At 60.2% G+C, this 13,137-nt stretch overlaps 1 protein-coding gene across 1 annotated transcript; it reads right to left on the reverse strand.

Moving 5' to 3' along the window:
• Positions 1-39: 39 nt before the first annotated feature.
• Positions 40-9,488, reverse strand: LHX4 (LIM homeobox 4). Its single transcript, XM_035537829.2, has 6 exons — positions 9,231-9,488; positions 4,100-4,271; positions 1,695-1,897; positions 1,392-1,546; positions 529-700; positions 40-437 (listed from the first exon to the last, which is right to left on the reverse strand). Exons 1-6 carry the CDS (start codon positions 9,304-9,306, stop codon positions 40-42), a joined length of 1,176 nt encoding a protein of 391 aa, XP_035393722.1. The 5' UTR covers positions 9,307-9,488.
• Between the last annotated feature and the right edge of the window lie 3,649 nt (positions 9,489-13,137).

The following is a 13,137-nucleotide window of genomic DNA, read 5'->3' on the forward strand; positions in this document are numbered from 1 at the left end:
CGGGTTTGCGAGGGGGGCCGGGGCAGGGGCGAGCAGCGTTTAGAAGGGGGGGTGATCCATGTCGTCCAGCCAGGAGGCCGGGCTGGTGGGAAAGTCTGGGTACCCGACGCTGCTCCCCGTGGAGATGTCGGAGGTGGGGCCCCCCCCGGCCATGGCGCGCAGCGTCTGACTCACCCCCTGCGCCCCGTGTGCCACCAGCCCCAGGCCGCTGTCCATGGCGTAGTCCAGCCCGTTGAGCAAGGGCGGGTGGGACGGCAGGGACGAGATGGACGACGGCGACTGGGGGAGCCCGTAGGGGCTGCCGTCCCGCAAGTCCTGGTACGATTGTCCCGTCCCGTCCATGGAGAAGCTGCCGTTCATCAACTGTCCGCCTGCCACGTCCCCGACCGTGCCGTAAACCCTGTTGGTGTGGCCGAGCTCGGAGAGGATCTGGTCTTCTGCCAGGGACAAGGGGGAGAGCAGAGGGGGGTGTCAGTGCACGGAGAACCCCGTAGACCCCCCTGGCCCCTCGCCCCTGGCCCCGCTCACCACGGAAGCTGAGCTCGCTGTCGCTGACGCCGCAGTCCTCAGCCGAGCTCTCCTTCTCCAGCTTGCCGCCCCCGCGGCTCCGCTTGACGCTCTTGTAGAACTGCCCCCAGCGGTGCCGCCCCGCGTCCTTCTTCAGCCGCTTCTCCTTGGCCCGCCGGTTCTGGAACCACACCTGGGGCAGGCAACGGGGACGTTGGTGGCACCGTGACCCAGCGCGCCAGCGCCCATACAGCCCAGCCCCACACACCGGGACCCCCACAGCTCTGCACCCCGGCTTCCAGGCTCCTGTGCAGCCGAGCACCCCTGCAATGTGGCACCCCAGCATGCCACATCAGTGACACACAGCACCCCTGGCACGCCGGCAGGCCAGCACCTGTGCGACCCTGCACCCCTGTACCCCATTGCCATGGCACACCAGCACCCACCCCTGCAACCTGGCAACCCAGCACCCCAGTATGCCAGCACCCCTGCAACCTGGCACCCATACAACCCAGCACCCCTGCACCCCATTACCATCGCACACCAGCACCTGTGCAACCTGGCACCAATACAACCCAGCACCCCTGCAAACCAGCACCTCAGCCCTGCTACAACCCTGCATCCGCTCATCCCAAGACCCCCATAGCTCTGCCCCCCCTGCTCCCAGGTACCCATACAACGGAGCATCCTTGCACCCCGGTATGCTGGCACCTGTGCTAGCCAGCACCCCATCACCACAGCATGCCAGCACCCATGCAGCCTGGCACCCCTGCACCCCAGCACCCATGCAGCCCAGCAGCCTGCGATCCAGCACCCCGCAGCCCAGCACCCCCCTTGCTGGGACCAGCCTGTCATGGGGGCAGGGGGGCGTCCCCGGGGCTCACCTGCACCACCCTCATGTCCAGCCCCGTCTCGGAGGAGAGCTGCTCCCGCACATGCCGCGCCGGCTTGGGGGAGTTCTTGTAGGCGTTCTTCAGCGTCTCCAGCTGCTTGGCCGTGATGGTGGTCCGGGGCCGCTTTGCCCCCGCCTCGGAGTCATCTGGGAGCAAACGAGCAGCGTGAGCATCCCTGAAACGTGCCTGGAGGAGCAGCCCCTGCCTAAAGGGAAGCCCACCCGCTCCAGGACCGGAAAATCCTCAAAGCTGAGGCTGGAGGCAGGCGCGAGGTGCGCCGGGGGCCGTGCTTACCGTTCTGCTTGGCGGTCTCGTAGTCTTCCTTGCACACCAGCCTCCCATCCTCCATCAGGTAGAACTCGTCACCCGTGGCCAGCTGCCGGCTGCAGATGATGCAGGCGAAGCAGTGCAGGTGGTAGACGAAGTCCTGGGCTTTCCGCACCACCTGTGTGGGGGGGATGCCCTGCTGGCATGCCGTGCATTTGGTCCCGAAACGCCTGCAAGGATAAGCGGTGGCCTTGAGCCTTGGCCGGGGATGGGCACGGGTGGGCTCTGGTGCAATCGGGATGGGGGGGGGGAGCTGGGAGAGGGGGCAGAGTTTAAACCAGCAATCAAGCTAATTATGCATGACACTTCACACGCCGGGGTTTTATCTTCTTCAACATGAAAGACCGGCCTAATGGATCTGAGGAAGGTTTGATTTTAATGGTTCTTTTAACTAATGCTTATAGGCTGCCTGATTTCCCCTGCAAGGACAGTACATATTTCATCCACATTAATACCAAATAAATTAATTACACCGCCCCGCTAGCATGATGAATCCCAGATTAATTCAGAATGATGGGGCTCTTACACCATAATGACAGCCCGCTGGGTGCACCGGCCGTGCCGGCATGGGGTGGGCACAGGGCCCAGCAAGCCTGCAAGGAGCCTGCAAGAATGGTGCACGGAGTGTGCAAGGAGTGTGCAAGGAGCCTACAAGAATGGTGCATGGAGTTGCAAGGAACGTGCAAGAGGTGCACAAGGAGCGTGCAAGAATGGTGCAAGGAGCAAAGAGCTTGGACGGAGCTTGCATGGAGCGTGCAAGGAGTGTGCAACAAGCGTGCATCTCGCCCCCCCGGGCCACAGACAGAAAGCAAAGGGTGCCATCGCTCCATGTGCACCCGCAGGACAGTGGGATGGGGTAGAGGGAGGGACGGACAGGACAGACAGACACCATTTCTCTGTGCCCAAGAGCAAGCCTGCAGAAGGGCGCAATCATTGCACGAGCAAGGAACAGGGACTTGGGAAAAAAAAAAAAAAAAAAAATCAAAATCTGGCTTTTTCAGCAGCCCCAAAGAAGCCGGCCTGAAATCCCCACGTGCCCCACAGATCATGGAGCTGGGGTCCAGGGGCAGGTGAAATAAAGGTGAAGCAAGCGGCCGCTGTGGAGCTATCGATCGGTGTGAAATAATCCAGGCGGGACCTAATCTGAGAACATCGCTGAGCTCCCGGCTCTAATTAACATCGATTACCCACACCTTTCGGGCGGCTATTTAAATGACTTTGAGATTAATAGTCTGGAGAACGTCACGGGGGAAACGCTACCACCAGGGCTGGGGCGGCCGCCTGCCCGCTGTGCAATCCCAGCGGCATTTTGTGCAGCGACTTTTGGCTGCCACAACAGCAAGGAGAAGGGGAACCTGCACAGCACCAGGGGCTGCTGGTGCCTCGGGGTTTATCCGTGGTGGTTTTGGCTTCCCAAGGGGCACAGAAGCCCCGCACCGAGCCCCCTGTGCCACTAAGCCGGGGAAAGTCCTGCCTGGGGATTACGGCTGTGTAATCGCCATTTCGCGGTTTAGCCGGGGATGAAGGATGGGGCACGCGGCACAGCCCCCCTGGGGTTTGCAGGGGATGGGGACAGGGACACAGCCCGTCCCCGAGGTGCGGCAGCTCCTTGTTGGCCCAGCTCCATCACCTGAAGCAGGATCCGTCCCTCCTCCCCTCCGCTTCACCTCACAGCAGCCAACGCCAACGTACCCGCTGTGCCCGGCCCTGGTGCAACACCCGCTGCCAGCCCTGGGGAAAACTCCCAAATTTTGGCAGCAATCATGGAATAAAGCATCTTTGCTGAAGAGTCCATTTTTACCCTGGAAATGGGTTTTTCTTCCATGCAGGAGCCAGGGAAAACACCGAGAAGGGTGCATTGCGCAGCTCAGGGGCTGATTGCAAAGCAGCAACAAAATGAAACGAGGTTTTTGCACACCGGGAGCAAAATAAAAGGAAAAAAAATTAAAAAGGCAGGAAAAAAAAGAGGGAAAAAAATGGGGGGAAAATGTGAAAAAAAAATAAAAGCAAAGGGAGAGAAGCGGCATCAGCAGAGCCCCGGAGCAGGCAGCGCTGCGCCTTGCGCGGGTGGCTCCTGCCCTCTAGCTCCCAGCACCGTGGGGCTGCCAACCGAGACCAATTCGGGCTGCAAAATATAACAGAGAGCCGGGCAGGGAGCACGAGATGGAGCTGGGTCTTTAGGGTTAAATCCTGACAAACAGCACCCAGCCTGGGGCAGCCGTGAAGCAGCAAAATTTCCTTTTTCTAAGCACTTGGTCTTGAAAAAAAATATAGATAGGACAAAAAAAAAAGAAAATTGGAGAAATGATGCTTTAAAATGGTGTGTGTGCTTGCCTGCTTTGCTGGCGGGGTTTTTGGGGTGCTGTACTCACTTGAAGAAGTCTTCCTTGCAGTAGACGCTGCCGGCGCGGGCGAAGCAGCGGTCGGCCAGCTGCATCTGGCAGTCAGCGCACTTGAGGCAGGAGCTGTGCCAGTGCCGGTCCAGCACCTTCAGGATGAACTTGTCCAGGATGTGCTGGTTGCAGCCGGCGCACTGGGGGATTTCTGGGGGGGGGAGATGGAGAGAAAAGCAGCGTCAGCCCCCCCGCTGGCTGCTCCATGCGTGCACACTGCTTTTCCTTTCTGCACCCCGGTTTCCTGCTCTCTGCCACCTGTTTGCCGCGCCAGGAGCAGGGACTGAAGCCTCTTCCCAGCCGGCATCGAAGAATAGATTTCCAAAATTTGTTCCCACATGGACGAACGTCTCTTCCTCCCCTCCTTGCTCCCACTTCACCCCGAGGACCGTGCGTGCCCGGTTTCCCCCCTGCTGGGGCTGCAGGCTCGCCCGCCGTCTCCCAGCCACATGTTGCGGATCCCCGGTGCTGGAAAGGGGCTGAAGCAAGCAGGGGCTCCAGGCGGGGGGGTAACCCTGCGGGTGGTCCGACACATCCCCGTCCTCCTCTGCAGCCCCCCTGCTGCAGGAGGATGCGTGGAGGATGTGTGTGCAGTGCCTCACACTCGCATACGGCATCTGCCTACAGCCGGGCTGCTCCTATAGATCAGGTGAGCCGGGTGTTTCTCTCTCTTTCTACCTGTCCGTAGTTTGGAATAAACAGGAGGGGCTGTAAAAGTCTGCAGGAGATTGCCTGGTAAAAGCCATGCACAGAACGCTGACACGCACACATGAAGGAAGATTGATTTTGGGGGAAAAAAAAACCCTCACACTCACAGCTGGAGATGCTCCCGCATCAGCTCTGCCTCCCCTCCCACCGGTGCCAGCAGAGCAGCTCACAGTAAATATCTGGGCTGCTGGGGGGATTTTTTTTCTGGCCACCACAAATCCCGTGTGAGATTAGGAGCCGCTCGGCTGCCCCTGGAGCAGCGGCCGGGCGATCGCCTTCGCCCCGCGCACCCCAGCACTGCTGTGCCCTGGGTGCACGGGGAGCGGGACCGGAGGGGTGAGGGAGGAAACTGAGCGAGGGATGGGGAAGGGGAGAAGGAAGGGAGAGGGAAATAAAAGGGGAAAAAGAGGAAAGGAAAGGAAAGGAAAGGAAAGGAAAGGAAAGGAAAGGAAAGGAAAGGAAAGGAAAGGAAAGGAAAGGAAAGGAAAGGAAAGGAAAGGAAAGGAAAGGAAAGGAAAGGAAAGGAAAGGAAAGGAAAGGAAAGGAAAGGAAAGGAAAGGAAAGGAAAGGAAAGGAAAGGAAAGGAAAGGGAGACAAAAATGAAGAAAAGAGGAAAGAAAAAAGGGGAAAAAAGGAAAAAGGAAAAAGGAGAAGGGAAAATGAAAAGGGGGGAAAGGGAAAGAACAGAAATGACAAAAAGAGAGGAATTAACAGGCAAAAGAGAGAAAAAAATGAAAAAAGAAAAGATGAAAAAGACAAAAAAGGAAAAGAAAAGGTGAAAAGAGAGGAAGAAAGGAAAAGGTGAAAAGGTGAAAAGAAAGGAAAGGAAAAGGTGAAAAAGAACAGAAAAGAAAAGGGAAAAAGAAAAGGTGAAAAGAAAGGAAGATAAAAGGGAAAAAGACAGGAAAAGAAAAGGGCAGACAGGAAAAGGGAAATGAAAGGAAAATAAAAGGAAAAAGAAAGGAAAATAAAAAAAGAAAGGAAAAGAAAAGGGAAAAAGAAAGGAAAAGAAAAGGGAAAAAGAAAGGAAAAGAAAAGGGAAAAAGAAAGGAAAAGAAAAGGGAAAAAGAAAGGAAAAGAAAAGGGAAAAAGAAAGGAAAAGAAAAGGGAAAAATAAAGGAAAATTTAAAAAAGAAAAGAAAAGGGAAAAAGAAAAGGTGAAAAGAAAAGGGAAAAAGAAAAGGTGAAAAGAAAAGGGAAAAAGAAAAGGTGAAAAGAGAGAAAAATAATATGAAAAATAAAGGAAAAGAAAAGGGGGAAATAAAGGAAAAGAAAAGGGGAAAAGACAGGAAAAGAAAAGGGAAAAAGGAACAAAAAAATGGAAAGACAAGAAAAGGAAAGGGGGGGAAGGAAATGAAAAGGGGAAAAAAGAAAATGAAAAGGAGAAAAAAGGAAAAGAAAACGGGAATGAAAAGGAAAAAGGCAAGCAAAAGTAAAGGGGAAAGGAAAGAAAGAAAGAAAAAAATAAAAGTTAAAAAAATAATAATGGGGAAAAAGAAAGGAAAAGGGCACAGTAGGAAATTACATCATTACAGTCTAAACCAAACCAACATTATTTAAAAATACTATGGGGTTACTGACAAGTCTGTCAAGTGAAGCCAGCCTATTTTATAATTCTCGAGGGCAGATAAGTTACAATCCCAGTGGCCTTCGGGCCGTATTTATTGCTGGCATTTAAGCCCGTGTCAACATTAACAGCACGAGGATGACTAAAACCCAGCACACGCAGGTTCCGCAGTCCCTCTCCCCGCTTGTTTTGGGACTGCACCCAACTTCTTGCCCTCCCTTGCACCTTTCTCACCACTGACCCAGCCCAACACCAGATTTTGGGGTCCCAATTCCATCTGGACCCTGCTCCAGAGAGACCCCGGCACCGCCGGCATGTGCCCGCCTGCAGCGCAACGCCCAGCCCGAGAGCGGCCGGGTCGGTGGCACTGAAAAGTGAATTATCTCACTTATTTCATAAACATACGTGCTGGTTTATGAAATGTGATTTATGTGCATGTGTATTTGTCTGAACGGGGAGGTAGAGGTGCTCAGAAGCTAACAGACGGAGGTTTTTCTCTCTCTCGAAGGCAGCAGCACATGTCAACAAGCAAACAATCGCGATTGGTATTACAATGCCTGCCTCCAAATTGCCAGGGAAAAAAAATAAATATACATTCGAAAATAAAATATAAAATTAAGCAAAACAAAATAAAATTAAATGAAATCAAACAAAACAAAATGAAACTCAGCAAAAGAAAATAAAACAAATCAAAATAAAACGAAACAAAATAAGCCAAAACAAAGCAAAACAAAGCCAAGCAAAGCAAAAACCGAGCCGAGGACCGGCTCTTGCCCGCGGGCTGCCCGGAGCCGCACGGCGCTGCGGCCCCCCCCGGCCCCCCCCACCCCGGGATGGGCGCACACGGAGCGGCCCCACGCGTGGCACGGCCCCGCGGCCCCCCCGCCAGCCGCCCACGGTGGCGGTGACAGCGATGGGGGGGGACAGTCCTGGTGCCACCATAGCCGCGTCCAGGCGATTTTTTTTTTTTTTTAAATTTTTATTATTTTATCATTTCGGGAAGGGCTCCCCGCAACCCCGCGGCCTCAGCCTTGCAGCAGGACGCTAATAAATAGCGCTGTTAATCACGGCCGGTAATTAGCACGAAGCACCCAGGGGCTGCCGGGGGGGGGGGTTCTCCCGGATTTCCCCGCCCGGGGGCAGCCCCTTGCCCCCCGGGAAGGCATCCCTGGGCAGGATTGGGCCCCGACATCGCGGTGCCACGGGGCCCGCTGGCTGCTCGCAGGGCTCAGCACCAGGCAATGAATTAATTGCACGGCTTGGGCCCCCCAGGCGGCGGGGAGAACTCGGTGGCACGTATATGTATGTACGTATATATATGGACACGGGTATATAGCAAATAGATATCTATTCGCCACCAATTTCTGTGCTTAAATAAATCAGAATAACAAAATCTCGTTTGATTTTTTCCTGTTAATTCCCGCTGTACGGTTACAGTGGCAGTGGTGGAGGGGGAGGCTGGTGGCACCCCGAGGGGCCGGGGGGGGACAGGGGCCGTGCTGGGGGCTGAATATCCCTTCGGGCACCTCGTTTATCCCTTGCTGCAGCCAGATTTTGAGGCCATAAACGCCGATTCCGCGGCTCTGCCCCGGAGCTGTCGTTTGGCTGCGGGGGGAGGTCAGGATGCGGCCGTGGGACAGAGCCCCGCTGCCCCGGGGGGGGCTCGCCCGTTACAGGGGACGTGTAAATTGCCTCCGGGCCGGGCCACGGGAACGAAAAGGGGCAAAACCGGGAAAACAGCCCCAAAAAGCTGGTGGGGGGGGTGAGCCGTGCCGTCGGGACCGGCACCGTTGGCGCCCGGACACCGGCTGCGGCCGGGTGACGGCGACCGGGCCGGGACCGGGGGGGGTCGTAGGTGGCACAGCGGGCACGGGAAGGAGATTTGGGGGTGGAGGGGGGGGGAAGAGGGAGTTTGGGGGCTCAGCAGCGAGCAGATGGGGGCAAAGGCCGGCGGCAGAGCGGGACAGACAGACGGGCAGACAGACGGGGCACAGCCGGCTGTACCCCCCCGAAAAGCAGCCGACCCCAGGCAGAGCCGCCCGCTCAGCACGGCCCCGGGGCTCGGGTCCCGTTCGTCCCCGCACCGTTGTCCCCCTCAATCCCCCTCTCCCCCCCAAAAAAAGCCCCACAACTTTCCCGGGGCCCCGGGGCCGCAGAGCATCGCCCGGCTCCCCCCGACGGGCTCCCCCCTCCCCGGGCTCGCCGGGACGCTCCGGTTCTCCGGAACCGTTTGCAAACGGCGAGAAAAAAAAATAATAACAAAAATAATAAAATAAACAACAACAGCAACAAAAGCGCCCCCACCGCCGGCTCCCCACCACCACCCCCGGGAGGGCAGGGTCCGGCCGGCCCCGTAGAAATTGGGGGCCCAAAATTGGGGCTCTCCCGCAGCACGTCGGGGCCGGGCCGTCCCCGCGCGATGCTGTGCCCGCATCCCGGCGGCGGGGGGGGCCGTTGGGTGCGCTACCTGTGGCTGTGCGGCACGTATGGACGTGTGCACATATATATACATATATATATATATATATATAAATATATGCGTGGTGTGGGGGAGCCCGCAGCCGCAGCGGGATTACCTCCGCCCTCCCCGTCCCGGCTGCAGGGCTCTCCCCTCCGCCGCGGCTTGCCTGTCGCGATAAACGACATAGCGGGGTGTCGTGCGCTAGGGGCCGGGAAGGGGGCACCGCGACCATCCCCGCACCCCCCGCGCCCCCCCGCCTCCGCCCGGCCGCAGCCGCGCCGACCTCCCCGTCGGGGCCGGGCCCGCCCGGCTCCCCCCGGCGCCGTGCTCTGCGGCAGGGAGCGAAGCGGGGGAGAAGAGAAAAGCGTCCTTACGTTGCACCGGCACGCCGAGGATCTCCGGCAGCCCCTTGACAGCCCCTTCGGCAGCGAGCGCGGAGCTCTGCATCATTTTATTGGCCCGGGCTGGGGGGGGACAGGAGGGCAGGGCAGGGCCGGCGGAGCCCCGGGGCCGGAGGCAGCGCCGTGCCCGGCGCTCGGAGCCCAGCCGTGCCGGTGCCGGTGCCGGTGCCGGTGGCGGCCCGGGCGCGGCGCCGCAGCTGTGCCCGCCCGCGCCGCCCGCCTCCCATTCATTCCCCTGCGGGGAGCGCGCCTGACGTCACCGCCCGCAGGGGGGCGGGGGCGGGGCGGGCCAATCCCCGCCCGCCCCGCGCCGTAGGGGGCGGGGCTATCTCGGCGGGGAGGCGGGGCTCGCGGGCTGGGGGGAGGAGCCTGCGGGGAAGGGGCGGGGCTTGGAGGCGCCACGCCCCACGCGGGGGGTCCGGCGGCCGCGGAGCGTGGCACGGGTGTCAGGTGGTGTCGCGACAGAGGGGGGGATCGCGACACAGGGGAATCGCGACAGCGGGGAGTCGCGACAGAGGGGACGGGGAGCTCTGCTTCCCGAGCTTCGCTGAGGATCCGGCCCTTGGGTCGGCCCCGTGCACCCCAGCCCGTGGCGCCGGGCGGAAGGGGTGCGGGAGAGGCGAGGGGGGCTCAACGCCAGGGGGGGAAGAGGGCTGGGAGCAGCCGGGAGCAGCCCCCGGGCGCTTTTCTTCCTTGGTCTCGTTCCCACACCGAAACGGGACCCAGCGAGGGGCCGCCCCCACCCGAAACGCGCTGCAGGTGTCCGCGGGACACCAACGATTGAAAAAAAAGAAAAAGGGCGTAAATAAAAAACGGGGGGAGGAAGGAGAGGAATGTATTAATTCTGATGCTTCCTTAGGAAAAAAGCCGTCAGGGAACCGCCGGGTTTTGACCCCAGCGCTTAACGGCACAGCAGGACCCCAGCTGGCTCCTTGCTCATCGCAGAAGTGAGCCCCCCCAGCTCCCCCCCCCCCCCCAAACACCGCCCTGGCCAAGCCCCCAGCCGGCTCCCTGCCGTGGTGGAGGTGGCAGCCCTGACCCCCCCGCTCCCTCCCTTCCCAAAACCAAGGCTCCCCGGTGCACTGAGCGCAGCCCAGGCCCTCGCAGCCCCGAGCACCTGCGGCCAGAGCCGACCCCGGGGACGCGGCCGCTGTCCCCAGGCACCGGCAGCGCTGCGGCGGGTTTGGAGGAGAAGTTTCCCGGCAGGACGCGTGGACGTGCATGGACAGCGCCTCTCCTCCTCCTTCCTCCTCCTCCTCCTCCTCCTCTCCACCTTCCGAAGCGGTTCCCCCAATTACCCCACCGCTGTCGGCAGGCACCGCGCTCTCCTCCTCTCCGGCAGGCTCTGATTTATCTTTCTGTCTGGAGCGCGGCTCCCCCCCCCCCGCTTCTCCTCGGGGAATTCAATTTTCATTCATTTTTCTGCCGTGCCGGATTGATACAGACCCCGCTGCCCCGCTCCATATCACTCATCGCGACGGCGAGCGGCCGAAGGGAGCAGCGCAGCGCCGAGTTTCCCCTACAAAACCCCGAGCATCCTCCTCTCGGGCTGGCCGCGTCTGCCCTGTCCCCCCCACCCCGTCCCTGTCCCCCCCCTCGCCGTGTCGCTTTGTCCTTGCCCGCCCCCCCCCAGCCCTCTTGCTGCCCGTCTGTTCCTCGCCTTGCGGGGTTTGGTGGCTTTGGGGTTTGTTTTGCCTCGGGAGGAGAGGGCGGTGGAGGGAGAATCGCCCAGCCATTTCCCATCCCCTCCAAGCTGCCCAGACCATGAGCGAGGATTTTGGGGGGGGGGAATCCCCCCCCCCCCCGGCTTTATTTTCTTCTCCAAGCTAAATCAAGGCGAAGTTTCAGCGTGGTGCCTGCGGAGGGGCGACCGTCCCGAATTCCAGCAGGTTGCATTTCGGGGCAGTTTGGGGGATGCTCCTTGGGGGGGGGCTCAGCTGGGTTTCCCCATTTCCAGCCGCAGCAGGAACACCGCAAGGCCGAGCCGGGGCTCACGAGGACCCCCCCCCCGCAGCCGCCCCCCCCCACCCTGGGCCGCATCCTGCCCCGGTGGAGCCATTTGTGCCACCCGTGCACCGAGCTCGCCAGGTCTCAGCCAGCTTCCCGGAGTCCCCCTGCGTGACCAAACCACGCACAGCACGGCCCCCCCCCCCCCCCAATTCTTGGCCACCCCCCCTCACCCCAAATTATTCCCCCCCACCCCGTCACCCGGAGAAATTACAGGCGCGGAGGAACTCGGGCACTTACCAGCGGCTGGAGAAAGCAGGGACTGACGGACGGGGAGCCGGTAATTTTAATTGGGAATTATCGGACATTGAGCACCCCCTCTGTGTCCCCCCCCCCGGTGGTTTTATGGCCCGAGCAGGGGCGGCGGGGGGGGGGGGGGGTGCCGGCACAACGCTCTCACCCACACCGAGGAGGAAAAAAGGAAAAAGGACCGAGGGGAGAAAGGGAGCGGCGGGAGGCGGCGAGGCTGGGGGGGGGGCAGGCTGGCCTGGCAGAAAATTAAATTGCACTTGAGGGCAAATTCTATTAGGGAATAGCGCCTGGCTCCCGCAGCCTGCGGCCACTTAGGTAATTAGCTGCCGGGCCGGGCCCCCTCCCGCCAAGGGGATGCTGGGGGGGGGGCTTGGGAAGGGGCGACCCCCATGGGGGGGGTCCCTCTGGGGTACCCCCCCCCTGTCCCCAAGATGTCCCAGCCCACCCGTGAGCGGGGCACGAGGCGATGCTCCCCCGCCGGTACCTGGTTTGGTGCCCGGTGCTGCGGGGGGGGGGGGGGGGTGTCCCCGGTGCTGTCCCCCTCCACGTGCCGCCCCCCCCAGGGGGATCGGGCCCGCACCAAACAGGATTACGGAAAAGTCTATTTACGGGACTCGCTGTTTTTTTTTTTTCCTGCACGCGTGGCAGCTTTAGCTCCCCGGCCCCACAAATCTCCCCGCAGCGCCTGCCGGGGATGCTAATCCGGGCAGCTTCCCACCCCCCTCCCCCAGCACCCACCTCCCCAGCACCCCCCCCCCCCCCCAAAACACCCATCCCCTGCACCCCCCCCCTCCCCATCCCATTTTGCCAACCACGTTTTGGGGTCGGGGGTGGGCAGGGGAGCAGCTGGTGGCGAGGCTGGGCCGGGGCAGGGGTGCACGGGGGGGGGGGGCGGGTTGGGGTATTGATGCTGGGGATGAGCCCCCCCAGGGAAATCAAGGAGAAGGAGGCAGCAGCGACAGGCGATTTATTTCAAGGGCAGGAGGATGGGGCTGCGGGAACCAGGGCTCCCCGTCCTGCCGGCCCTCTCCTCCCACCTGGGCGAAGTGAAGACAGCAAGAAAAAGGTTGCAAATCGGATTGACGCCCCCCCCCCCCCCCCTTCAGTCCCCCACCCCTTCAGTCCCCCACCCCTTAATAAAGTTTATTATCAGCTGGGCTCTAATCCTTTTAAATCCCCCGGGCGGGGGCAGGGCCCGGATTAGGGAGGGCAGCGTAATCCCAATGAATTTGTTACAGGGGGGGATTTAGGCAGCGCCAGCGCAGCAGATGGCCCCGGCCCCAGAAAACAACCATTTTCCTTAATGATTCCTAACAAGGATAAAAGGGCAGAGGGAAAGGGGGCCAGGTCCCCCTCCCCGGGGATGCTCCTGCACCCCTGCCCTCCACCCGGCCGCGCCGAGCCGCAGCTCAGCACCGCTGCTGGTTCGTTTCCAGCTCGTTTCCCCGCGTGCGCCCCGCTGCACGGGCTGCCCGCCTGTCCCCCCCCTTGGGGACAAACCAGGAGCCGGGGGGGGGGGGGGTAAACAGCTGCCCCATGCAACAAGGAGGCAAAAAGCAGGGGAAAATTTAGGGATGAGCTGAGACAGCGGGGCCGCTCGGCAAAAATAATTTATTCCACT

Source organism: Cygnus atratus, chromosome 8, assembly GCF_013377495.2.
Source record: "Cygnus atratus isolate AKBS03 ecotype Queensland, Australia chromosome 8, CAtr_DNAZoo_HiC_assembly, whole genome shotgun sequence".
NCBI lineage: Eukaryota > Metazoa > Chordata > Aves > Anseriformes > Anatidae > Cygnus > Cygnus atratus.

Bases quoted from the DNA above. Each gene is read 5' to 3' on its own strand.
- LHX4 (XM_035537829.2), bottom strand. From the start codon at position 9,306: ATGATGCAGAGCTCCGCGCTCGCTGCCGAAGGGGCTGTCAAGGGGCTG. The intron at 1,898-4,099 runs GTGAGTACAGCA...TTATCCTTGCAG, and splicing joins TGCAAGGAAGACTTCTTCAA to GCGTTTCGGGACCAAATGCA. The intron at 438-528 runs GTGAGCGGGGCC...TGTCCCTGGCAG, and splicing joins CAGCGAGCTCAGCTTCCGTG to AAGACCAGATCCTCTCCGAG.